A 27,756-nucleotide genomic window follows, 5' to 3' on the forward strand; every position below is an offset into this window, starting at 1 on the left:
TGCCAATACCAAATATTATCATTAAAAATTTTTTGCCTATTTGATGGACTAACCCTCAAGGTCGGATCCCCCTTGAGGTCTTGGTCTCACTAACACTGAGCTTACAGGTCACCCTTTTGACATCTCAGAGCAGTTTAGAGTCTCTAGTCAGCCCCACTGTCTTTAACGGGCCCCGTGTGGGCCTGGCAGGACAGGTTTATTGCTCTTCCTCAGGAGAGAGCCGTCCTTGGCATGTCCCCATTAAGAGTCCTGACTCCATGCAGCCAGTGGGAATAAATGCAACTCAAAGGCATTTGGTCACCATGGTTCCTGTCATTTCCCCAAGAGGAGACTCCAAGGATTTGCTGTCACTCACCCACCCACTCACTCACTCACTCAGCAGACTTTTACTGAGTACTTGCCATGTGCAAGAAAGGTCCTATGCTAAGTGGAAGCAGAAATGCTCTTCAAGAGCTAGAGGATATTTGGGGGACAACACTTGTACGGAAGCAGTTACCAAAATAGGGCCTGACAGGCACCAGGAGAGTGCAACAGATGACAGGTGGGGTAAGAGGTCAGAGGAGGAAGAGATTAGTTCTGGAAGGTGTCAGCAGAGAGATGGGACTGGGCTTCCCTTTGGTCACTGGGACAGTGTTTTTGCAGGTAGAGCTTGATGGAGAGGGAGTTCCAAGCAGAAGGAAATGGTGTAAACAAAAGCAGAAGGCAAGAAAGCCCAGGTCATATCCAGGAGGCTGGGTCTGTGTGATTTAGCTAGAGCATACAGGACTTGGAAGAGTGTGGAGGGGCTGCTGGGATTGGAGAAGGAGGGTGAGGCTAGATTGCAGAGACCCTTGAGAGCCTGTAATTCCTCTTACCATTTTCATGCCATGGCAGGGCAGAGGAGCCCTCCAGTCGGCAATATTTATTGACTCTGGTGGTTGAGGTCATCCTCTGGGAACTCTTATAACCCCCCTCTCTTGAGAAGACAAATTGTGGAAGGATTTCCCACAAAGACTTTAAGTGGCTTCTGTAGACTTCCGTATGAAATGTCTCAGTAACTTTGCTATGGCATGAGGATACTTGGGAAGTCTTTATTTAATTGAGCCTGCTGGGTCTGGGGTTCACCAGTGAGACTGGTCAAAGCTTGTTTCAGTCCATGTGCTATATGTTGGCATGTAGAGAAGTGACAGTGCCTCCCACTAGGTGGCCCAAATGCCATGGTAAACTCCGTAAGTTCAGTAGGGGATTTTGGAGAGAGAGCCTCTTTCACCCCAAACTTTTTGTTCTCCTCATCTTAGCATCCCAAGTTTGTAGTTAGTCGCTGGCTTCTGCTCCCAAAGAGAGGTCAAAACAAGTTTAAGGAGGAACAGTGACTTTCAGTGCAGTCTAGGGCAGGTTTCTCAAACTTCACTGTGTGTAAGAACTACCCTTACTTCTCTGATTCAGTAGGTGTGGGGTGGGGACTGAGCACTCATAGCTCTCCTAAGCTCCCGGGTGAAGCCACTACTTCTGGCCCGCAGAGCACTCTGTGAGTAGCATGGTTTAGGGAGCCCATTTCTAGGGTTGAGTTAAGCACTGAAGGAGCGATCACTAGATGGACTGATGTCTGCCTTTGGTTTGAGAGGTAGATGCAGTCCCGGCTAGCTTCCAACTCCAGACATTAATAGTTGGTATGGGGAAATGAATTTGGCCAGTTGTTTTCCTTGTGGTTTAAGTGGTTGTCCCTTTAGAGAAGGCTCATGGGAAAACATCAGATTTGTGCCAAACCCTGGAGGGCTTGAAGTGAAAAAAATTTAAGTGATAGAGCCACTGTATTGTTAAGGCAAACCACATTATCAGGAATCTAAATTGCAATGAGAGGAAATCTATTCTTATTAAATGTCCAGATAATTTAGAGGCAGATTCTCTGACAGTGATGGGAATAAGAGGGACTGGCTTCGTCCTCAGCACTGCCAAGACCCATGGCTGAGAGGCAGGTTTAAAAGTATTTGAAGCCACATGATGTTAAAAACAGATGGTAAGTCAAGAAGGGCAGCCTGCTTAGCTCCGGACAACCCATGTCTGGACTGGTCTAGAGGCCCAGGGTCTGAGACCTATTTGGGGACACAAGTGGGGCTGAGGGCAACAGAGAGAGCAACAAGGGCTGCCAGTGAGGAGCAGACACATGAGAAGAAGAAGCTTAGCCTGGAGAAGATTTGAGGGTGGGTACAACCCCTGTCCTCAGATACTGGAAAGACTAGCTTGTGGAAGAGAGATTTGACTTGTTCTGTTGCACTGTAGAGGGCACAAGTAGGACTAAATGGGGAGATTTAAGCTCAAGGTAAAGAAGGACATTGCAACCATTAGAGTTGTTCCACTATGGATTCAGCTGCCTCGTGAGGTGGGGCGTTCTCTGTCACTAGAGGCACGCATCCAGAAGCTGACCTTCACTTGGTGCGGGGGGAGCGGGGGTAGGGAGTGTTTCCGAGGGGATTCAAGCTGTGACATCTATGGGCCCATCCAGTTCTGGAAGATTCTGTGATTCTCTAATTTCTCCCTAGGTTTTTCCCTCCTGCCAACCATCTAGGATAGGAAATTTAGGCAGTAAACTATGATTGTGAATTCCCTAAAGTCAAAGGAAAACATAGTCTTTTTCTCTTTGTAATGTAATGACATTACATTATTTCCCTAATTACCATGCTGCGAAACCTGTTGGGTTTGGTCAGACCCAGCACATTTTGCACTGTGACAGCAAACCATCTAAATACTTGGAATGGCTTCTTGAGCCCCATCAGAGAATGAGGAAGTCCTGGAAAGAAGTTAGTCAGAAGCAAGGTCAAGCTGGGAACATTTCAGAGGAAGTCTGAAATCCTGAACTGAGAAGGAATGTGGGAGGAAATTACAGAGAAGGACAAGATGCTTCATAGGTCACTCCCTAGATGGGGCATGATTCCCAAGTGGACATGAACATGGGTGAGGTGTGGACAGAGAGGGCTTTTGGGAAGTCAGAGTGATGAAAGCATTGTTAACAAGCTCCAGTGAGAGGAAGGGTGGTGTGAAAACCTGTCAGAGGAGTGTAGGTGATAAAGCAATGATGTATGTATTAGCCTGCTTGGGCTGCCATGGCAAAACACAACAGACTGAGTGGCTTGCACAACAGAAATTTATTTTATCACAGTTCCAGAGGTTAGAAATCCAAGATCAAGGTGCTGTCAGGGTTGATTCTGGTGAGACCTCTCTTCCTGACTTGTGGATGGCTGCCTTCTCTCTGTGCACATTCAGTGAGAGAGAGAGAGACGGAGACATAGAGAGAACTGGTGTCTCTTCCTCTTCTTATAAGGACCAGTCATATTAGATTAGGCCTTACCCTTATGACCTAATTTAATCTTAACTTCCTCCCTAAAGACCCAATCTCCAAATATAGTCACATTGAGGGTTAGGACTTCAACATATAAATTTTGGAGGAACACAGTTCAGTCCATAACAGTGTCCATTGTAGCTCTTGTGAACTGTCTTTGAGGGTGAAGTGACTGTCCTCTTGGAGGAAAGAAAGGACACTGATTGAGGGTCTGCTGAGTGTGTCATTACTGATTCATAATCTCCTTTGACTCCTGCACAACCCTGTCATGGGAGAAGATTGAGGCTTGCAGATGTTATGATCACCCAGATTGGAAGAGGGCAAGAGAGCATTCAAACTTTAATTTTTAAGCTCATGCTGCCTTTAGTGTGAAATCTTGCTGAATTCCTGGGACTGCATCTTTAAACCCGGAACTGCCAGGAAAGACTGCTTGGCAGGCTCATTTGGCGGTCCGGAAGGGTCTCTGAATAGGGAAGTGACTTGATCAGAGTTGTGCTTTGGAGAGGTCATGTGGGTGGGGGGAGACTGGAGAGCACCTCGAAGCCTGTTAAGAAGCAATGACAGCCTGTACAAGGGCAATGTAAAAAGTGCTAGCTGCCTATGCCATTGTGAAGGCAGAGTCAGGGTTTTGTAAATGACTGAGTGCAGGTCACGGGGCGAAGCGGGGGAGGTCGGATGAGGCCAAGGTGAGCGACTGGAAAACAGTAGTGACCATGATAGAAATGAACTGAACCTGGACTAATACCCGCAAAGCTCCCCTGGCCCCCATTCCATCAGATGGTGAAGGGCTGCCTCAGGAAAGCCTACAACTGCTTAAAGCCCACTGTCCCCCTTTGGGGGGATCTTGGAGAGAAATTGTTGAACTTAAGGTTAATCTAATGCAGTTAATTATTACTGGTAATTATGCTCTTAATAGTGTAACATTAGGCTTAATAATTTATCAAGTGAGAGATGATAAATGAAAAAAAAAAGATGTGTAATGACAGGCAGGCTACATGCAGAAGGGAATCCTGATTAAAAGTGAACTCTTATCCCCACCAAGCTCTGAGGAGAGGAAGGAGGTGGATGTGTTTAAACAGCCTGCTTTCATTTTACTGTTTGTGCTATAATGAGGACGAAATGCAGTCTAGATCAATAGAATTTTTACACAATGAGAATTCCACTTATGGTCAGAGCCAATGGTTATTTACTTCTTTATGCAAAGCTTACTGGGTCCTATTCTTTTAACAAAGGCAAGCATGCATATGTTGTACAACACAGTTTAAAGTACAGATAACAAAAGATTAAACTCTTAAGCAGCAATAATCAAAGTACACAGTTTCCCTTCTTAATGAATGACGTCCACCCAGTTACTAAAGTCCTGAATCTAGGGGTTACCGTTGATTACCCTTTCTCGCATTTCCCACGTCTGATACATCAACAGGGCTCATCAACTTTGTTTCTAAAATGTACCCCAATCTCTATGCTTGTCTTTGTCTCAACTGCCACCACCTGAGACCAAGCCGCTATCCCCTGTTACCTACAGGCAGCAACTGCCTCCCACGTGTTTTTTTGTTTTCTCTCTTGCCCCCAACAATACACTCTCCACATGCTTGAGAGCAATACTTAAAAACAAGTTAGATCCTTTCCCTCCCCTGCTTGAAACCCTCCAGTGGCTTCCCATCAGACAGAGTAAAATCCACTCTCCTATCCTGGCTTGCTAGGACCTACGTGATGTATCCCCTCCCAACTTTCCAACCTCATCTCACACCACCCACCATACTCCAGCCACTCTGGCCTTCTTTCTGCTTCCCAACCATGATGACCTTCTCACTTGGGAGGGTGGTGGGGGCGTGGTCTTTGCTTTGCTGGAAAGCTTTCCCTCTGATCTCAGCATGGTTGACTTCTTTTATCATCTTGATCTCAGCTTAGAGGTCACCCCACAGAGGGACCTTTCCCAGACTAAAGCAGTCACTCTATCTATCACATCTTCTCTATTCTCTTCACAGCACCTAACCACTCTCTGATCTTTTTTGTTGTTGGTGGTGGTGCTTTTCATACAGGAATCCCCAGTGTCTAGAATGGCACTTAACACATTGAGTAGGTGCTAAGTTAATATTTGTTGAGTGAATGAATGAAGGCACTTACACCACTGTCTCCTTATCATTCTGGAGACCTCCTGGCCTGGGCTTCAGAGATCTCCCTCTCCTCTGACTTAGCATATGGCACTAAGCACCCACTGTTTTATATCGAGGAAAGGTTAGGACAGTTTCTTGGAGTAATCTGCCTTTTGGGAAATATGTGTTTTGTTCCAAATTTGAACCATATTGGGGATATTAGACAAATAACTACCAGCCTCCCCCAATTGCTCAGCAAGACTGGGGATAATTATACTAGTTTGGTGATCATCAAATGTTGCTATGCCTTCTCCTCCTGGGTACAGAAAAGCTCTAGAACTTTTTGGAGTTCTCTTGGACCTCAGAGGCGGTTGAGTTGATGGTACAGTACCATGATTGGTCAGTTCAAAATCCCTCTCTTGTTTCACCTGATACTTTCTCCTTCATCTCCTATTCAAAAATCCCATTCTCCTTTCCTCTCCTAGGTGTCAACTCTTGGGTATTTAGTATATGTCCTTCCAATTTGTCTTCTAAGCTATGTTTTTAGACATATGTATATCTTTGAAAAATGCAGTGTTTTGTGCATGTATCCATAGGACCTTTGTAAAAAAATAAAAATACTATATCAAGGGAATTCCATGGCGTTCCAGTGGTTAGGACTCCATGCTTCCACTGCCCGGGGCCTGCATTTGATCCCTGGTTGGGGAACTAAGATCCCACAAGCCACGTGGTGCGGCCAAAAAAACTACTATATCGACTTAGAGAGTTATTATTAGCATCTCTTTTTACTTGGGAGCTCATGGGATTACAGAATTTAACAGCTAAGAGTCACTTGGAAATTATTGGCTCTACCCCCTGCCTTCTTTGACAAGTGACAAGTAACTGATGTCCAGAAGCTTCCTTTTAAATGATTTCTTTCAAAAAAACTGTCCACATTTCCTGAGATCCTGTATTGGTCAAGGTCCCAAGTCAGGAGTGTTGGGGGACACAGAGATGAATGGCACAGGTCCTGCTTCTGAGCCCTCCGCTGCTGGGGAGACTTCCAGAGGAGGTCGGTCGGGCTGTGGAGCTTCCCATGCCTTCTTGACTGTTGTGCATTGGGCTCACAAGGGACTCACAGAGATCTGATTTGGGGATACATCCCACGACTCCTTCCGCAGTCCTCTCCTTTTTATCTTTGCTATTACCCAAGTCCTCACATCTGCCTTCTGAACCAGTGGTCCCGGCAGACTCCAGCATAGTCAAGTTTCTGGCTGGCCTCTGCTCTTTCTTGTCCTTCTCTTGGATGACATGTCTCTTCTATCTTTGGTCCACCCCTGAGAGTCCTGGTGAAGCATGGGGTCCTCACCCGACCGTCTCTTTGTGTTTCCAGATTGGAGCCTCTCTGTTCGCCAGTAACATCGGAAGTGGCCACTTTGTGGGACTGGCAGGAACGGGAGCAGCTGCAGGCATCGCCATTGGGGGCTTTGAGTGGAACGTGAGTAACATCAGAGACACTGTGTCCTGGAGCTGGAAGGATCTCTAGCTGTCAGCCAGCTCAGTCTACACTCAGAGATGTTCTAGATGTTAGAGAACCTCCCAGGGCCACCTTGGAGTACAGATGGATGAGGGGCACAGCTTCAGGAACCCCAGGGTCCTGTTCCCCTTCCACCACGAGAAATCACTGATTTGATGGCGATAGCGTTTCTTTCTTCTTTTAAAAAACCAACCCCTCCTGTACCCTTTCAGCCATATCAGAGGTTTGGAAATACCACCAGATTTCCACTATTATTATTCTTTTTATTTTTAAAAGCTCTCTAAATGGTATTTTACTCCTGTAAACCAGGGAAGAGGCAAAAGGAGCTGTGATGTCAGTGGGCAGCCCCCCGGGTTCCTCTCCACTGTTGCCCAACTGTTGTTCCTGTGGACCAATCAGGCATCAAAGGCCTTCTCCAAGCACTGATGGCCACTTAGGGAGTTGTGCCCAGAGCCCAAAGAGAAAATGCTGGGTGGATGGTCTGCAGCAGCTGCAAGCCCTGCAGGCAGCAGGATGGGCTAAGGTTCCTCCTGGTTTGACTCCACCTCTTTTTTGGTTTCAGGCCCTTTTTTTGGTGGTTCTGCTGGGCTGGGTGTTTGTCCCCATTTACATTAAGGCAGGGGTAAGTATTTGCTCTGTTATTATGTAATATATATTTCCTGCTGGCAAATATCTGTGTGAACTTGGTCCTCCTGGAGGGCAGAGGAGACTTTCTGGGATAAGAGCCTATGACTTGTCTCTCTTTCCTGGGTTATAAAGTTCCTGACTGCTCTCAGGGGCATTCAACAGATCTACTTGGCCACTACTTGTCCCTCTAGGAAGCCCTCCTAAGCAACCTCACTCTATTCAGCACTGAAAGCATCACATCCCCTCAGTCTGGGTGAATACTTGCAAGGCACTGTCGTGCATTTGCACATGATACGTAACTGTCTGTCTCGGCCCCTGGAACAGAAGCAACATGAGAAAAAGAACCATATTTTCCCTTTATTTAAAAACATCAGCAGCCTTTGTGTGCTGAGCATGCATCTGGTACTCAACTACCAAATGCATGCTCGGTCTCTTGACTAAACCTCTGACATTTTACATAAGAGAGCTTTAGCAACATCTGTCCATTGAGATATAATGAGCACCTACCATGTGTACGTCTATACATTAGGAGCTGAAATCAATAAGAAAAAGGCACCGGCAGACTCTGCATCTTCTGGAGGCTTATGGACTGCTGGTGATACATGTCTGATTCCAGGAGACAGCAGGCTCAGGGTTGAGAACATGAGACAGAATGTGGTTGGAATTTGCAGAAAGGAACTGGGAGAGCAGTTGAGCTGGCCTGCAGCCACAGTCCTTGGCAAGGCTTATGTGCAGAGCAGGGTGAAGCACACACCCAGCCTGGACACCTTTTTTGGTGCACTGAAAAGGTACCACCGTGGTTATGATGTCTTGTTCACAGAAGGTGCTTTGTATAGGACTATCTATCTATTTATCTATCCCCTCCTCCTTCAGGGCAAGGATCTGCCTTCTTGGTTATGTGCAGGCATGTGTTCATTAAAAAATTTTTTTATTGGGCCCTTCTGGGGCCAATGTCCTGGGATGTGTCCCAGCTGCCTCTGCAGTGGTAGGGCATGTGGGATTGAGATGAGCAAATGGATGGAGGATGGGGACATCTGGCCACCTCGCAGACTTCTCTGACCAATGAAGGTTAACCCTTGATCATACCTCTGACACCGGGGTGGATGCCTCTGCTCTGCTTGCTCTGGGCCTTCTGATCACTCAGACTGGCAGTGACCGCCCTTTCATCCCATGCAGGTGGTGACGATGCCAGAGTACCTGCGGAAGCGATTTGGAGGCAAGCGGATCCAGGTCTACCTCTCTGTTCTGTCCCTGTTGCTGTATGTTTTCACCAAGATCTCGGTGAGTCCTCTGCCCTAGGGGCTGAGCACTGGCTGTCTCAGAACCTGCCTACCCTCGCTCCTCACCACATGCTGGCCCACCAAAGGGCAGTGCTATATGTTTCCATTAACTCGGTCCCTTAGGCTTTTTTGCTTCTGAGGGTAAAGTCCTATTTCACACATCAAGGAGTGAACACATGGAACTCCTTATCCTCTACTGTGGGGAAGGTTGAAGACATAAATGGTTCAAGAAGGTTCAGTGAAAGCTGTTCTTCTGTTGTAACAGAAGATTAAAAGGGAGTTAGGGGTGCCTGAGGGCTGGCCCCGACCTTAGAGGTAGCTGTAAGCCTTTATGCCCTGTCAGGGTCAGAATCTGGCTCCAAGTGACATTTCTGATGCGCTTAAACATGGGCAGTCAGTGGCAACTCTGGAAGGGAACTCAGAGATTTCCCCTCTTCCTTTGTGAACAGGGAAACAGAAACTCTGGGGATGGAGATTCTTGCTCAGGAGTAGAACCCAGACTGCTGTCTCCAGCTCACTGTCCTTTTCACTGCACAAGCCTTCTTATATTCATTCAGAATCAGCTTCCTGGGCCTTTAGTTGCTAACCCTCCAGGGGATTTTTGCTCTCTCTGAACCCAGCCACTGGGGTGGACCCCCTTCCATTTAGCCTGCCTCCCTGCCAACCTGGAGCTGCAGGCCCCAATATGCAGAGCTGAGATTTCTCAGGGATTGGCTGGCCATTGCGGTGTGTTTGAAAGCTGTGCAGAGCTCTTGGCTGACCCACTGGAGCAAGGCTTGAATTCCTTCTTTACTTCTCTTTTCCTTTCTTGAAAATGTTCAAGTCAACTCCTTTTGATGGTAAAACAAAGCAAAGCGAAAGACCCAGGAAATCATCGAAGTTCTGAGATATATTCCCCCTGACAGTCCAAAAGATGGCAGGAAGAAAAAAGTCCGCTTATAGGTCTTGCCTGGAATTTTTTTTTAACCCCTAAGGAGATTGTCAGTCTGATAAAGGTTAAAGCAACAGTGGAAAAAAATTTTTAAAGAAGGAAAATGTGAATAAAGAATAACAGAAAGAAAATAGGACCTTGGTAAGAAAACTATCTAGGAGAATAATTGGAGGAAGCATGGGGTTGTGGAGGAGCTGGGCTTCTGCTCTACTGCTCGCCAGCAGTGACCTGGGGCCAGTAGCATATTGCTTTACTTCTCTGGAGCTTAGCTTCTTTGTGAGTAGGATGGGGATAAAAATTCTGCCTTCCTTACCTCCCTGGGTGGTAGTGAGGATCAAATGGATTTTCTTGAAAACATGAAGCGTTTTTGGGATGTAAGTTATGATGATGATGAACATGAGAACCATCGACGCTCCCGTAAGAACCCGTAAGAAGCTCCCTGGATTGCTTCAGCACCCTAACATAGCTAGAGAAGAAGGCTATATATTCTGGATACTAGGCCCTTATCAGACATATGATTTGCAAATATTTTCTGCATTCTTTAGGTTGTCTTTTCACTTTCTTGGTAGTGCCCTTTGATGAATAAAAGTTTTAAATCTTGATAGAGTCTAGTTTATCTGTTTTTTCCTTTTGTTGTTCATGCTTTTGGTGTCATTTCTAAGAATCCATTGCCAAATCCAAGGGCAGAGAGAGAAATGGCATTTTCTGTGCTCACATAGGAAGTGGTTCCAGCTTTCCCCCTTAGCCAGCAGTTACAAAGTACTCACTGCTCTATCAGAGGGGTTATCTCATTGACTATCGTCAATTTTCCTCTTTTTTCTTTTTCTTCCTCATCTAGCACTAAAGGTGAGATTAGACCAATCTCAGCACTTGTAAAAGATCTGCCCTGGCTGAAATCTGAGTCAGTTGGATCTGAACTGAGCCTTCTCTTCTAGTTAGGTAGGGTAATGAAAAAATAGCAGCTCGTGCTTTTATTGCCCTGATTACTTAAAAGTGAGAAAACAACAATATTAGATAACATTTTCAATTTTTTTAATTTTGAAAAATTTCAAACATACACAAGCAGAGATAGAATAGTATAATGAGTACTAATGGACCAAATTCTCATCACTTGGCTTTCACAATGAACAATATTTTGCCATTCTTGGTTCATCTCTCCCCTTCCACCTTTTTTCTCCAACAGTATTTTAAGTCAAATCCCAGACATCATGTCATTTCACTGTAAATTCTTCGGAATGCACCTTTAACTTTTAAAGAACTTAACCATTGTGCTATTATCATGCTTAACAAAATTTATAGTAATTTCTTAATTTAAGTAGTTTAATACCTGGTCCATATCCAGATTTTCCTGATTATCTGAAAAATGTCTTCTTACAGTTGATTTGTTTGAATCAGGATTCAAATGAAATCTACACATTGCATTTGACTATTGCTTCTTTAGAGGAAATGTATATATATATCTTCAGCCTACCACAATAATTTTTCACTTTTATGTTATTACTTTCCACATGCATACACTTTTTTTTTTTTGACTGGGTTGTCTTTTTTGATGTTGAGTTGAAAGTGTTCTTTATATATTCTGAATACTAGACCCTTATCTGATACATGATTTGCAAATATTCTCCCATTCTGTACGTTGTCTTTTCACTTTCTTTTGTGTCCTTTGATGCACAAAAGTTTTAAATCTTGATGAAGTCTGATTTACCTGTTTTTTCTTTTGTTGCTCATGCTTTTGGTGTCATTCCTAAGAATCCATTGCCAAATCCAAGATCATGAAGATTGAATGCTAGGTTTGCTCCTACGAGTTTTATAGTCTTAGCTCTTACATTCAGATATTTGATCCATTTTGAGTGATTTTTGTATATGATGTGAAGTAAAGTCCAGTTCTCCCAGAACCATTTGTTGAAGAGACTTTCATGTCCCCACTGAATGGTCTCAGTGGGAACATGTGCTCCGGGATTGGGCTTTGTCTTGGAGTTGGGACTGACACCCAGCCTTACTGCTCCCTCCCTGCCCAGCTTCCTGACATAAAGTGCTACTGCCCTTGACTGGTGCCTGTGTGCTTTCCCTGCCTATGTGGTGATTCCACCTCCTTCACTTTCTCCTCCTTTCCTTCAGGGTAGTTTTTAATTACAAGATGAAAACCCTGGGCATTTCAGTCTTATTTCCTTGGAGACTGGTGTGCATAGCCTGGACTGGGAGTTGCTGGGAGGGGTAGAGAAATCGGGCTTCCTGAGGGAGGGAAGGTCAGATACAAGAGGAGAAAAGGAATGTAAGTGGGAGGGTGGGGAGGTGACCCTGGCACTAGTGGAGGTTGGTGAGGAAACTGCTCCTTGCTCCTTGGTTCAGCTTGTGAGATAGCACCTGTCTACTAAGCATGTAGAGGAGGGCACTGGGATTCCCTTTCTTGGAAGCAAGCCTTCTCCAAGTCCACAGTTCAGGTCGGTGAAAGTCTGTTGGCTGAGCTTTGCCCTTGGAGCTGATGTAGCAGTAGTCATAAAAATAATCTTACTGCTCAACATCTTTGCCTGCCTTCCCAATTACCTCACCTATTGTTCAGGTTACTGATTAAACCTCCCTGGACTTGGGAACCCCCAGGTACCTGAGGGGCAGCCTCCCTCAGCTCAGACCCTGATGGAGTCCATCCCCCAGCAGATGGCTTTTTCTGAATTTTACTTTTGAACAGTACTTAGTATGGTCTGCCCCCTTTCTGTGTGATTTCTGCGGTTCCTTACTGGAGGCCTTGCCCAATGTCCTACCAGCTCCACCTGCTGCCCAGAGCCAGCAATCCGTTGAATAATGCACACGAAGGATGATAGCTGCCTTTTATTTGGTGCCAATAGCTTTACTTAGTCTCCAGTAGGGGCTTAACTTATTCCATCTCCAGTCCTCATAAGAGTTCTGTGCAGGTGGGGATTTTTATTTAATTTTCCACTTGATGGAGGAGAAAATTGAGTCTCAGAGAAGTTAAGTAATTTGTCCCAAATCACATAGCTAGTGTATTGCAAAGCCAGGACTGGAGTCTGGGTCTCTCTAGTCCCAGTGTCTGTGTTCTCACAATTCTGCTCTGTGCTTGGATGGGATGAAGGCATAGGATAACAGGATAGATCATCTAGTTCTATGATCTATGCTCCCATTTTACAGAGAAGAGAAGGGGCTTTGTGGGGTCAAACAGTAGCAGAACTAGATTGAGAAGCAGAGTCCCTGATACTGAATCGAAAGCTTTTGACATTATGTCCCCTGGCCTTCTAAGTCCAGTACAAACAAGTCAAAATTCAAGACCTTGGGGAAAATTTAAATAGCCAGTTAAGTGACCTTCCAATTTAAATGAGTTTCTGAGAGTAGGATTTGAGAGGACTGTAAAGGGAGAACATCAGCTGCACACCGGGTGTATAAGGGATCTGCAGGTGGGACATCTAGGCAGTGGGGAAGGACAGGGAAGGGTCAGACAGGCAAGACTTTGTAAATTTGGCTGACTTCAGGTTCACCATGGGTCACAGAGCATGAAATCTTTAAAAGGATTACACTGATATTGACTGTACTTGCTAGGAGCTCACATTAAGATACACGAGTTCAGGGCTTATGAACAAAAGGAAAGAATTGTTAGTTAACAAAGTAAGGTAATCAAGTATTTACATTGCACACAAACAGAGATTAATCACTATTGTTGTGTGTGTGTAGACATGGGTAAGAAGAGAGGAGTGGCCTTGTGATATCCATGTCCAGACAGGGAAAAATCAGGGACCTACCAGGAAGGCTTTGGGAGGATGCAGGGATCCAGTGGGCATGTAATTGATAGGAGAGAAAAAGTGAAATGCATTTCAGATGGAGAGTCCCAGATGTGGCCCAGGCCATTGAACAGGGGTGGTGTGGAGTCTTGACTATGGTTGCCATCTTGTGGCTATGTCCTTTTGGTTTCTGAGACCCAGACTTGATTATTCCTCCATGTAATCCTGAATTTTACAGGCTCCTTCCCGCCCACCCACTCCACCCCAGCACCCTGCCTTACCAAGTTCAGAGAAGCATTCTGTTCTGTAAAATTTCCTGGCATTATCTGTCTTATTCAAATGTGCACAGTCACTTGAGGTAAAGCCTCAGATTTTATGAATTACATGTGATGACCAAATGTCCCTATTTATATTTCCTGGGGCTATTATCACAGATCACAGCTGTAATAAACTTTTATAGCAACTATGCTATCTGTTTTGGATCCTTGGGTGAAAATAAGAGCTTTGGAGCTTGCTTAAGTTTTGAATGCTTATCACCTGGTTCATTCACTCACAAATGGAAAGAGAAATTTGAGTAATGGGGCTCTCCATCTCAAACCTCGTTGCCAGGCAAGATCTACTGGGTGCTCAGATACAACTAGGACTAGAATGGGCAGCAAATGAATACATGTAAAATCCCAGGATTTCAAACATCAGAGCTGAGACTAAACAAACTACCCAAGGCTTATGGTCAGAGACTGTTACTCTAAGAGGTTTTCCGACTGGAGCTGTATTTATTGTCCCCTGTGAGTTCCGTGGAGCTTGTTCAGCCAGACTTTCAAAGTGGTGGACTAAATCCAACTTCCTGTTTCTGTAAATAAAGTTTTATTGGAACACAGTCATGCCCATTAATTGACGTATCATCTACGGCTGCTTTCAAGCTTCAACGGCAGGCCGTCTTGAGCAGGTTGGAAAGAAACTGTATGGCCTGCAAAGCCTAAAGCATGTATGAAGTGAGCCTTTACAGAAGAAGTTTGCTGACCCCTGGTCTAGAGGACCATAATTGTTTAGTTCACTTCAAGTTAGTTTTGCTTAGCAGCACTGGGGAAATTTGCTTGTTCCCTTATTCCCTCCCTCCCTCCCTTTTCCCCTCCCTCCCTTCTTTCCTTCCTTCTTTCCTTTTTTTCTTCTTTATTAAGAGGTAAGAGTAGTTTAGAGAAGGAGCAATCTGAGATGAGCTGTGAAATAAATGATCTCATAGGATTAGAGGAGAGTTCTTTTATATCAAAGCTGGTGGTATATTCCCTATCCAGTCCCTGATTTTTATAAATAAAAAAGTAATGAAATGCTTCAAACATACAGTAAAGTACTATACTAATACCACCACCAGGATTCTATAGATCTAAACAGCTTATCACTTTAAAAAAAAAGAAATAAAACATAACAGATAAGGCTTATCTATACCCTTTTGACCTTATTTCCTTCCTTCTTAAAAGGTAAACACTATCTTGAACCTGGTATGTATTCTTCTGGTCTATTTTTTAATATTTTTACTACATAATGTGTGTATAGCCATATATCCATCCAGCCAAGTAGAAGGTTCTTTATGGAGCTAAATGAGGCAGGGAGAAAAAGAACTGCATCAAGAACTGGTGAATTGGGGGGTGAAGAGGGAGCAATTCTCCCTAAATTTACATGAGATAATCTAGATAAAACCACCTATCAACAAGCCTGCCACACAAGAGGTTCGTGGTGATGCTCTGGTTGTGTCTGAGTCAAGATGGATCCCATCTGTGCAGAGGAGATAAAATTATGATGTTGCTAACATTTCTTTCCACTCCAGGGTGAGGCGGGGTTTCCCTCTCATGGACTCCAGCACTCAAACTTGCTTTTGGGAATAGATCAGATAAACCTTTTAAACTGAGGTGTAAATGAAGGATAGTAGCTTAGAGCAGCAGTCTACAAAGTGGGTTGGGAGGAACCTCAAGGTGTTAATAGTTGTTCCTTGGCAAACAGAGTTCCATAGTTATATAAGTTTGTGAAGGGTCATTTACTATGTTTTCCTCCTGGGGATTCACAGTACATTAGAGGCTCAGAGAAGTTGTGTGGTAAAGAAACTGCTTTAACTTTATTTAATCCAGTATTTCACAGACCTCTTTGACTATGGGATTCTTTTTTTTTTTATCATGTAATATCTATTATCATCTTGAATAAATCTTGTTGGGAAATTTAGGAATAGAGCATGACTCTCAGGTGTTCATATCATTTTTTTTTTAAATTAATTAATTCTTGGCTGTGTTGGGTCTTTGTTGCTGCGTACGGGCTTTCTCTAGTTGCGGTTTGCGGGGGCCACTCTTCGTTGTGGTGCGCAGGCTTCTCATAGCAGTGGCTTCTCTTGTTGTGGAGCACGGGCTCTAGGTGCGCGGGCTTCAGTATTTGTGGCACATGGGCTCGAGAGCGCAGGCTCAGTAGTTGTAGGGCACGGGCTTAGTTGCTCTGCAGCATGTGGGATCTTCCTGGACCAGGGCTCGAACTTGTGTCCCATGCATTGGCAGGCAGATTCTTAACCACTGTGCCACCAGGAAAGTCCTCCTTTTGTTTTTATTTTTATTTTATTGAGGTAGGAACACTTAGCTTGCCCTCTAGCCACTTGACAGGTTTTGAGTGTATAATACATATTGTTGACTAGGTACGATGTTGTATGGCAGATCTTTAGAGCTTATTCATCTTACTTAACTGAAACATTATACCTGTTGATTAATAACTCCCCCTTCCTCCAGCCCCTGGTAACAGCCATTCCAGTCTCAGATTTTAGAGTTTGACTATTTTAGAAACCTTGTATACATGGAATTGTACACTACTTGTCTTTCATATTCTCAACTGGGGATAAAAATATGAACCTCTAATTGTGGGAGTTCAGCCAAAGGGCAAAGGGGTGTGGGCCAACGTGGGGCCTCGGAAATCACAGGCATCGGCACTACTTGGGAGTCGGCTTCTGCTAACCCCTCCAAGTTCTCCTCCCTTGTCCCTGCCGCTGACGTGCCTCAGCCAGGCCCCGTGCACCCTGCAGCCAGTGGCCCCTCTCTCCCCAACCCCACCTCTTCTCTTCTTCCAGGCAGACATCTTCTCTGGGGCCATATTCATCAACCTGGCCTTGGGCCTGAATCTGTACCTGGCCATCTTTATCTTACTGGTAATCACTGCCCTTTACACAATCACAGGTGAGTCCCCTCGAATGACTCAGCCCAAGCCCAGCTTGGGGTTAGGCACTTGTGAAGACGTGGCTTCTCCTCTCAAGGAAGAGATCCACCCAGGAAACAGTTCAAGGAAACAGTTGTAGGTGGCCCCAGAAAAATCCAGTGCTGGTGGGAACAGTCAGGACAGCTTCTTACAGGAGGTGGGACAGGGTTTGGCTTTGCAGGTTGTGGAGAGAACTTGGCTGAGTCGGGAGAAGCAGGGAGGGAGTGCCAGGCTCAGGGAGAGGTGGGAGCAAGGGAATGGAGTCAGGAATGGGAGTGGCAGTGCCGGGGCAGGGTGAGCAAGCAGATGAGTTCAGCTGGAGGAGGGGCATCAATGGGAGGTAGCTGAGCGTGGGGGGTGTAGAGGATGCTAAGACCTGATAGTTCAAGTGGGGTCACAGTACAGGGGCCTTGGAAGCCAGACAGAGGCCTTGGATTTGATGTGACAGGGACTGGGAGGCACTGTAGGGAGGAAGGGAGGGAGTGACACACAGAGACCTTAGAGGAAGGCTCCAGAGGTGACTGGAGAAGCCGGCGGCACTAGTGACCATGGGGCACCTTTGCAGAGGTTGCTCTGACAAGTTAGGGGAGCCAGGGCCAGCGATGGAGCTTGCTGCCCAGCTGGAGCCCCATGGCGCTGGGGATAAGAAGTTACTCAGATGGCCTGAGAGAAGAGAGAGTGGACTGATTTGGTTATGTCCCCAGACATCTTGTCGAGATGTCAGCTCTTTGCTCTTCTCTGCCTTTGTTTGCGCAGATGCTTCTCACCATAGCCATTTCCTGGCTTAAAGTGGTCACATCAAGCTCTCCGTCCTCAAATAGGGAGAAACATCCTCTCTCCAAGGCCTTTCCAGCATTTCTGTGAAAAGTGGAGATACTGGAACATGCTGGGTGGCAGACCTCTGTAACAGGAAAAGGGAGGGAAGGAAAGGAAGGCAGACTGAGGGGTGCAGAAGGTGTGCAGAGGGAAAGGAGTGCGGGTGGGGGTGAGGGTGGGGAAACGAGGTGGGCTGACAGGTTGCCCTCCTACCTGAGGTTAGATGCCTTGTCTCCTTTGCTTGCTCAGGGGGCCTGGCGGCTGTGATTTACACGGACACCTTGCAGACGGTGATCATGCTGGTGGGGTCTTTTATCCTGACTGGGTTTGGTAAGTGGGGCTGGGGCAGGCTGAGGAGGTGGGGGGGCAGAGTTAGAGGCCCAGGGAGAAAAAACGAGTCCAGCCTCCCTGTCTGCTGCTGTCCTAGACAGTGAGCTCGGTATGCTCTGCTCTCCCCAGGGGAGTAGACTGGCCTAGATTGGCAGTCACTGTGGGTGTGCAAGGGACACCTTCCCTAGCCCTGGAGGTTTCAGGCAGGGCCCGGCCCAGACAATACCTGGATTCCTTGCTGCCCTCTCTAGACAGTCTGGGCCAGTGGGCCCCAGTGTGGGCCACTGATGTCACGAGAGGTCTTCTCTCCACAGAGAAACTGGACTAAAAAAGGATTAGGCTAAATATATTTAAATGTTGCATCTTAAATCTCAGATTATGTCATCTACATTTTGATGTTAAATGTCCTTTCTTTTATGAATGGACCATTTTCTTATTTATCTCCTGATTTGGTAAAATTTAAAAGATCAGCCACAAAGTAAGTCAGAAAGAGAAAAACAAATACTGTATGCTAACACATATATATGGAATAAAAAAAAAAATGGCTCTGATGAACCTAGGGGCAGGACAGGAATAAAGACACTGATGTAGAGAATGAACTTGAGAAGACTGTGGGGGTGGGGGTAGGGGAAGCTGGTATAAAGTGAGAGAGTGGCATGGACATATATACACTACCAAATGTAAAATAGATAGCTAGTGGGAAGCAGCTGCATAGCACAGGGAGATCAGCTGGGTGCTTTGTGACCACCTAGAGGGGTGAGATGGAGAGGGTGGGAGGGAGGCTCAAGAGGGAGGGGATATGGGGATATATGTATACATATAGCTGATTCATTTTGTTATATGCAGAAACTAACAAAACATTGTAAAGCAATTATACTCCAAAAAAGATGTTAAAAAAAAAAATCAGCCACTCTGTAATCCCCGTCCTCTCGGTTTTGAAATTTTATTTGTCTATGAAATCCTAAGGACAAGACTGGAAACCCTACAAATAGAGGTACTTGTTTTGGGAGGACATAAAATGCCATTTTATTTTTAAGGGGGCCTATGCTCTCTGTGTGTCCTCTGAAGCTTCTTATCCTCTCTCTATGCTATGTTTTCCAAGAGCTTCCATTTGATTTTCCCCGGTGGTCCTCAGGGGTCTGGAGCAGGGGAAAGGAATGCCTTATTCTGCAGCACAGGGTCTGGAATGCCTTATTCCCACAGCCAAGAGGTGGCAGGGCTCCAGACTTCCTCACCCATTCTCTCCCATCCCACCACACTGCTGGGACTGGGGGCCTAGTCTGTGTCTGTGTCCAGAATCCCAAAGGCCACTGCTGATAGCAGGGGGTGAGGGGAAAAACAGAGTCTTTGAATCTGGTTCAAAAGCAAGGTCTTTCTTTTAATAATTCAAATACTTTCCCTTTGTAAAGAAGTTTATGGTTGGAGTACTTTCACAGGTTGTTGCTTTGGACCCTCACAGTAGCCCCCTGAGGGGGCTGGGCAGGGTTAATAATCCCATTCTATGGATGAGAAAGCTGAAGCCCAGAATGGGACAATGACTTGCCCAAGACCCCACAGTGAGGGCTCTGGCTGTGGGTTTCTCAGGCATCCACAGGAAGAAACTGCTATGAAGAGTTGAGAGTTTCATAATGTTGACTTATGTTACCACTGTTTTCCAGCTTTTCACGAAGTGGGAGGGTATGATGCCTTCATGACGAAATACATGAATGCCATTCCAACTGTGGTTTCTGATGGAAACACCACCATCAGGAAAGAATGCTACACCCCAAGGGCTGACTCCTTCCACATCTTCCGAGATCCTCTCAAGGGAGACCTGCCATGGCCTGGGCTCATCTTTGGGTTGTCCATCCTCGCCCTGTGGTACTGGTGCACAGATCAGGTACCCATGCTGGATGTGTGGGGAGGAGAGGGTCTTCCCTAGGGTGCTACAGAGACTCCTGTCTGCCTGTGGCTTGTGGGGCTGGGAAAGGTAGGGCAGGGCTCATGTGGTCTGAGGGCTGCTGAGCCTCGGTGACATCGGAGTGCCAGGCCAAAGACCCGGGATGGTGGGGGAAGCTGGGGTGGTTAGAGCCTGTTGCGGGGTCTCTTGCCTACACCCCTCCCTCACTGGGCTTTCCCTGGCAGGTCATTGTGCAGCGGTGCCTCTCGGCCAAAAACATGTCACACGTGAAGGCTGGCTGCATCATGTGTGGGTACCTGAAGCTGCTGCCCATGTTCCTCATGGTGATGCCAGGGATGATCAGCCGCATCCTATACACAGGTGATGCCTTCTGCTGGACTTGCTGGCCTCTCTCTTCCATTTTCCTGGCTCCAAGTCACTTCTAAAGTCCTGTAGATCCCTGTTTCTTTTTTTCTGCCCTCTTCTTTTCTTGCCATGATTACGAAGCATTATTGTATCCCCCTGCCCCAGACAGTGAGCAACTTGAGGCCACAGAATGTGTGGAGTTGTGTTCCCTGGTTCTTTACATTGGCAATTATTTTTCCCCTTTTGCAAATTCTCTAAAGTCATGACATGCCTCCAACTATAGCTTCTTCTAGCTAATATTTACTTATTTTTTGCTCTGTCTTCTCCCCAACCCCCAGGCTATAGTAGTGTGTATGATGCCCTTAATGTCAAAGGACCGCAGCCAGTCTCTAACTGCCTGCTGCCCTGTTTCCTGGACCATTTCTGTGAAGGGGCCCCGAGCCCTGCACTTTGCTATCCAGGGTGTTAGATTCTTCCCTGGCCTGTTTGTGGCCTCTCCTACACTTCCATTTGCTTGTGTTTTTCGGTCAGCCATCATAGGTCCAAACTGTTTCCTGGAATATAAAATAATGGCAAAAAGAGAGCACCACAGAGTGAAAGTTTGATAAGCACCTTCCAAAATGAAGACAAGACAGTCTGGGGGCACTTGTTGCTGTTGGCTACGTGCTCCTAATAGTGCTTTCACCCTCCTATACTGGCTCACCTGTCATGAGAAAAATATATCTAACTGAAGATTTTAAAGTATAATGGATATAACACACAGACAAATATTTGAGGTGGTGCTGTGATGATTCGGTACTATATGGGGCAGCACTAAATGACCTACCTGTAGTAGGTACCTAATAAATGCGTGTAGATCTGAATTCTATAGAAGTTTTTAGAACTTCCTCCAAGTCTCTAGATCATGTCCCCTTCCCCTCCCAGGTTACTGCCTCTCTATTTCTAGCCCAGATTTTCCACATCTGGGAAGTTCTACCCCACATTCCTCCCACTGGGGAATTCCCTTAGTTGTCTAGATGTTCCAACCCTACTTGCAAGAGCTGTTGAAAACAAACCTCAAAATTAGGAACTGCAAGCCACTGTGATCTTCAGGAGAAACAAGAACACAGTCAATGCTGAGCAGAGTAGCTAGCTAAAGTCTGAGGACCATGCCCTCTCCTTTCCTACGTAAGCATTTCTTTGCTTCTCCCTCATCTGCCTAGGAACTGTCTTTCCTCCCCAGGCAGAGCTTGGGAATGGTCAGGGCCAGCAGGGCAGGGGGATGGCATGGAAGGGCTTAGTGGGAGCTGTGCTCTTTGTGGAACCATTTCAGGGCCATGGGCAGGAACGTCCTATTTGAAGCCCTGTCTTAAGAAGGTGAATCTTGGAAATAGTTCCCGGATGTCTGCTTGCTGACATGACTCTTCATCTCTCCTCAGAAAAAATTGCCTGCACTGTCCCCTCGGAGTGTGAGAAATATTGCGGCACCAAGGTTGGCTGTACCAACATGGCCTACCCGACCTTGGTGGTGGAGCTCATGCCCAATGGTGAGAGTTGTCCCTGCTGGCTGGGTCTTTCTTGGGAGGCTGATTGGGCTTGGGCTCTATCTACATAGTGGTCTGTGGGCCTTCTGGGGCAAAGCCGTTTCTGAGCCTGGGGTGCTAGTAGGGAAAGCCTCATTCCGGGCGTCCTCAGTTTTTGAGCAGGTCTTGCCTTAGTAGGGAGGAGACATCTGGCTTGGTTGGGCTCCATGAGTCCTGGCACTTGTCCATCAGTCAGGCATGGAAAGGAGATAATCTGAAAACATGTTAGGGAAAAACATGACTTTTTCATGCTCATCTAGAAAGTCTTTCGATGCTCTCCAACAGACATTAACATGAGGCTTGAACTAAATGGAGTTTTACCTGGAGAATGAATTGACTTCCAAGCTGTTCCAAAGAAAAACATGGAGAGAAAGGCAAAGAGCAATTTTAGCTCTAGAATGAGGAAGTTCAAGGCAGTAGGTAGATTGGATACAAGGGGGTTTCTCATTATACAGAATGTGGTGTCCTAAGAAAGTGAATACTTAGAGTCCAGAATAGTTAGTTTTGGGGTAGACCTGTATGGTTACTGTTCATCTTCATGTTGAAGAAAAATCTAATTCTGGCTTAAGGGATGGAAATCTCATTAGGTTAGGGGTCCCAGGAGACAAAAAATTCAAAGGTATTGATCAGGAAAATTTAGAATAAACATAAAATTTTATTACTGAGAGGAAACATGGAGATAATCTAGTCAAACCTGTTCATTTTACAGTTGGGGAAATTGAGGCCTACAGAGAGAAAGTGACTTTTCCAAGGCCACACAGTAACTCAGCGTCTGGCATGGTTAACTCAGCTGAAGACTAGAATTTAGGAATTTGGACTTTTTTTTAAACCACAGAGTGGATAGATGACCTTGGGCAAACCCTTTGCATTCAACTTCTGTAAAAATGGGAGTAATAGTTAACTATTCCACTGAGCTGGGTTGCTTATTAATTAAGGTTGCAATTAACAAGAATCGTGGCTCTTTTAGAGTTCTGGCTGGGATTCTGACCTCTGTGGCGTGTTTATATTATTTCCTTAGACTGGCAGATCCTGGGTGAGGACTGTAGCTCTGAATACTGTGCTAGAGTGGATTGTGCATGACAGAAAGCTGTGTGGCACATAGGACACCAAAATGCTGCTTTTGCATGTACCATTGTCGTTCCTCACTTTTGGGTGGAATCTGGCTTCTGTAAACACCAGATTCCCCAATGACCTCTCCATGCTAGATCAAACAGATATTTTCCATTGGTCCCTCAGTAGCATTCAGCCTTATTGATCACTCATCTTTTTTGAGTTATTCCCTTCTCTTGGATTCCATAACACTATCCTCTTCTGTTTGTCTTCCCCCACCCCCGCCCCCATCCCCATCCTTTCCAGCTGTTCCTTTTTGTCTCATTTACAGATTCAGCCTCCTTCACTCAGCCAGTAAATATTCCCCCACCAATCCATCACCAAATTCTGTCCATTTTACCTCCTAAGTATCTCTTATATTCATCTACCTCCTTCTCTTGTTATCTCCATCACTCTACTCTGATATACCGTTACTTGTTGCCTGGACTGCTCTAAAATTATGTTAAACAAATATTTGTTGTGTGAATAAATGAACGTGAGTCTGAGAAGAGTATCATACAGAGGGAAGAAAACTCTATCCCAGCTGAGCAATTAACTGGTAAAGTAACTCCGACCGAATGGCAGAACTAAGACTTGAAGCCCTACCTACTAACTCCTTGAAATGGATCTTTGTTTTATTAATTGAAAAATGAGACAGTTGGATGAGATGGTCTTTATAACTCCTACTATAGCTCCAATAGTCTGTAGTCTACATGATAGACATTCAAGTGGGACCATTAAAAAAAATGTCCCAACAAATGACAAAGTAATCAGAATAGGCAACCTTTATTTTTCTTCTTGTGAGGCTGTAGATGAAAACACAGCTATAAAATTATTTACAGATACAATACCTAGAAGGTGACAGAACAATGTTCCAAAAAGATCTCAAGAAGCAGGAATGTTGACTCAAAGCTAACCAGCTGAAGTTTAGTAGAGATATATGTCAAGTTCTATTATACAGGGATAGTACAAGAAACTGAAGATGTTTAGCTTGGAGAAGAGAGAGTTCAAGAGAATATGAGTTGTCTTTGAATATGTGAAAGATGGAAAAGTGGATGAAGAGTAATACCGCTTCTGGTGGGTGGCTGAGGCTATCAACAGGCAGATATCTGCCTAGTTAGGACTGTCCAAGAGGGAGCAGACTCCTGTTGCTGCAGGGTTTAGGCAGAAGAAAAGTTGTGGAAAGGATTTGTGTATCAGATGGGTGGTAGGCCTAGGTGACCTCTAAGGTTACCTTTACTTCTGGGATTGTACACTCAATAGTGGGCCCTCAGCATGGCCTGGCCTCCTAGCCTCAGTAGGGACAACCTCGTGCTCTCCTTGGTTAGTATTTTACAGAGATGTGAAACTATCACCACAGTCAATTTTAGACAATTTTCGTCACGCCCCAAAGAAATCTTGTACCCATTAGCAATCACTCTATGTTTCATCCTAGCCACCCCACAGCCCTAGGCAACCACAAATCCACTTTTTGTCTCTGTGGATTTGCTTAGTCTGGACATTTCATATAAATGGAATCATACAATATTTGTCCTTTTGTGTCTGGCTTCTTTCACTTAGCATAATGTTTTCAAGGTTCATCCATGTTGTAGGCATGTACTAGTATTTCATTCCTTTTTTAAAAATGATATTCCACTGGATGGATATACCACATTTTGTTTATCCATTTATCAGTTGATGGACCCTGTGTTGTTTCTACTTTTTGGCTATTATAAATAATACTGTTATGAACACCCATGTACAGGTTTTTGTATAAACCTATGTTTTTATTTCTCTTGGGTAGATGCCTAAGAGTGGAATTGTTGGGTCATATGTTAACTCTATGTTTAACTATTTGAGTAAATATTTACCACAGTGGTGGTACCATTTTACATTACTGCCAGCAATGTATGAGGGTTCCTATTTCTCCACATCATTACCCATGCTTGTTATTATCTGTCTTTTTAAAAATTATAGCCCCTCCAGGGGGTGCAAAGAAGTATTTTATTGTGATTTTGATTTGAATTTCCCTGATGCTTAACAACTTTTCATGTGATTATTAGCCACTTTATCTTCTTTGGAAAAGTGTCTATGTAGATCCTTTGCCCATTTTAAATTAGGTTATTTGTCTTTTTATTATAGAGTTGTAGGAATTTTTTATATATTCTGTATAATAGACCCTTATTAGATATATGCAAATATTTTCTCCCATTCTGTGGGCTGTCTTTTCACTTTCTTGAAACCTTGTCTTTTGAATCCTAGTTTAACTATTTCTTCATTATCATTAATCTTTTGAGTGAGAGAGCTTGTAAAAGTCTGCTCAGATGGAAACACGTACACACACACACACACACACACACACACACATACCACCATCACCACCACCACCATCACCGCCACCACCATCAATCACCCAACTGCAAAGCATTTACCTCATGTGTATTTTGTCCCTAGCTCTTTGTTGACTGCTGTGGTCTTACAATGTATTTTTTTTTTCTTACAATGTATTTTTAAGCTACAGTCCATTCCTTAAAGTTCTAATTTTTCTGGAGAGATAAATCAGAGAATATGGTGTGGTGTAAGAAGGCAAAACACTTTCTAAGTCTTCACACTTTCCAAGCACAAAAGAGCTGAGGTTCTCCATGTACCACTCAGAACCTCCTTTTCTTTCAGGACTTCGAGGCCTGATGCTGTCAGTCATGTTGGCCTCTCTCATGAGCTCCCTGACCTCCATCTTCAACAGCGCCAGCACCCTCTTCACTATGGACATCTACACCAAGATCCGGAAGAGAGCATCTGAGAAAGAGCTCATGATTGCAGGAAGGTAAGTTCAGCTTCCCCTGTCATGCACCATAGAAAGCTTGAATGATCAGAGAGTTTCCCTCAAGCTGGGGAAGATTGGTACATGCTGGGTAGAATGGGAGTAACCTCTGTGGCAAGTTATATTTGCTTTCAGTGGCATTTACCTTTAAATTAGAGATCATCAAACAATGTCCTTCTGAAGCAGGAAATGACATCAGAGATCATTTAATCTAACCTCAGTTTATCAATAAACAAGATGAGGCTTGTCCTGCCCAAATCAGGAAGCAGAGGCAGGACTGGAACCCACGGCCAACTGAGTCCTTGTCCAAGGCCCTTTATGCTGTCCCACGCTTTCTTTCTCAGCCCTCCACACTGCAGCTCTCCTTACCGGACTTCTTTTAGGCCCAGGTGCCTCCAGTACCTTGACCCTTTGCTGTAACATTTTTCAGGACCATTTGTGAGGATTTGGTGATATTATGCTTGTGAACCTGCTTCGTAAAGTCTGAAATACCAGGCTATGTGCATGCTTGTAATGGGCACAACAGGATACTGAATGCAGTAAGCATTAATCCGTGGGTGAGGTGGGCCCATTATCCCGATTATCATGGAGCAGATGCTCTGGATAGAGGATTAGCAGAAGCTCTGCTGTGTCTCTCCATGGGGCTAAGGCAGGCCATCCTCCTCAGGGGAGCTGGAAAAAGTCCCTGGGATGTCTGTCAAGGGAAAGGTTCCCAGGGAATGCTGCCACCTCATAAATCTCATGAGCAAGATTAGGGCAAAGGAAGGAAAGGGAAATGGCAGGCCACTTGCAGGAGATGAGACACCTGGCACTCAGGGGAGGTCTGACCACTGGGCCAGAGTCCACCACTCCACTTCACCGGAAGCAGCACGGTTACCCTGATAGGGTTTTCCTTAGAAAGAAGTTTACTGGTGTTTTTCTGCTATTTATAAGGCTCAAGATGCAACATGGGAAGAAAACCATTTTGTTGCTTTGCTCAGGGCTGGACCTCTTGGCCCTGAGATTATGTTGGGGCTCATATTTTTTTTGTGCATCCAATGACTGCTGCCCAGGGGTTTGTCCCTGTCCTAGATGAACTTACAGTTACACGAAACAATTCCAAACTTTGCTGTGGCACCTGTAAGAGCAATCAAGGGCTCAGAGAAGGGAGAGATGAGTGCACCATGCAGTAGCTGAGGAAGGCCCCTGGGGGAGCTGCATCCAAAATAGTGGATAAGAGTTGGGTAAATGGGAGGCAGTGGGAAGGGCATTTTAGGGGGAGAAATATGTGAGTGAAAACACTGCCCCGCAAAGGTTAGCTTAAGACTCTTGCCTTAAATTCAGGTAGGAGAGATAAGAGAATCACAGCCTTCCTTCTATTTAAATCCAGACGTTATAAGGAACCCTCCAATCTGTTCAGGACTTGAAGTGAAACTCAAAAGGAGGAAAGCTAGAGAATTCCCTGGTGGTCCAGTGGTTAGGACTCTGTGCTCTCGCTGCCAAGGGCGCAGGTTCAATCCCTGGTTGGGGAACTAAGATCTGCAAGCCACGTGGCGTGGCCAAAGGAAAAAAAAGGAGAGCTGGCTCCAAGGTCCATACCTCTGTTCCTATACTCCACTGCCTCTCAAAGTGGGATTCTCTCCTGGTGGTTACTGGGTCTACTTTACTATTGAAAATCAAGTGCATTTTACTTACAGGTGAAGAAGATTTTCCTGAAGAAGCAGAATACAGAAGAAAAGAGTCTCAGTGAATTTGCTAATTATTTTTCCTTGCTGTGGTCATATAAAACTTTATATCTATCTATCTATCTATTTTTATGTGTACATCTATAGTTGCTAGTATATTGATACCCTATTGTGGGGGCTTTGATTTCAGGTTGTTCATGCTGGTGCTGATTGGCATCAGCATTGCCTGGGTCCCCATTGTGCAGTCAGCACAAAGTGGGCAGCTCTTTGATTACATCCAGTCCATCACCAGTTACTTGGGACCACCCATTGCAGCTGTCTTCCTGCTTGCTATTTTCTGCAAGAGAGTCAATGAGCAGGTAGGTATCACACATGTCTAGAAAAATCATTCTGGAACAGAAATTCCCATCTGGATTTGTATATTCTCTGGGAGGGATTCTATTTCCCAGAGATCTTAAGCAGGAATGAATGTGCTGCTGAGGGTTTATATGGAAAAGCCTCCAGGGACCATGGGACTCTCCTGGGTTCACATTCTCT

General features: G+C 45.2%; 1 protein-coding gene across 2 annotated transcripts in view; it reads left to right on the forward strand.

Annotated features, from left to right (window-relative positions):
* The window catches only part of SLC5A1 (solute carrier family 5 member 1), a 53,673-nt gene that overhangs the window by 14,677 nt on the left and 11,240 nt on the right, over positions 1–27,756 (forward strand). For both annotated transcript variants that reach the window (XM_024768030.1, XM_024768032.1), the window contains exons 3-12: positions 6,785–6,889; positions 7,491–7,550; positions 8,732–8,836; positions 16,589–16,694; positions 17,779–17,859; positions 19,518–19,738; positions 19,984–20,119; positions 21,523–21,630; positions 25,408–25,558; positions 27,410–27,578. In XM_024768030.1, the coding sequence (XP_024623798.1) occupies positions 6,785–6,889; positions 7,491–7,550; positions 8,732–8,836; positions 16,589–16,694; positions 17,779–17,859; positions 19,518–19,738; positions 19,984–20,119; positions 21,523–21,630; positions 25,408–25,558; positions 27,410–27,578 (1,242 nt within the window). The remainder of the gene's footprint in view (positions 1–6,784; positions 6,890–7,490; positions 7,551–8,731; positions 8,837–16,588; positions 16,695–17,778; positions 17,860–19,517; positions 19,739–19,983; positions 20,120–21,522; positions 21,631–25,407; positions 25,559–27,409; positions 27,579–27,756) is intronic.

The sequence above is a fragment of the Neophocaena asiaeorientalis genome, unplaced genomic scaffold (assembly GCF_003031525.2).
Source record: "Neophocaena asiaeorientalis asiaeorientalis breed wild unplaced genomic scaffold, Neophocaena_asiaeorientalis_V1.1 scaffold828, whole genome shotgun sequence".
In the NCBI taxonomy this organism is placed as follows: domain Eukaryota; kingdom Metazoa; phylum Chordata; class Mammalia; order Artiodactyla; family Phocoenidae; genus Neophocaena; species Neophocaena asiaeorientalis.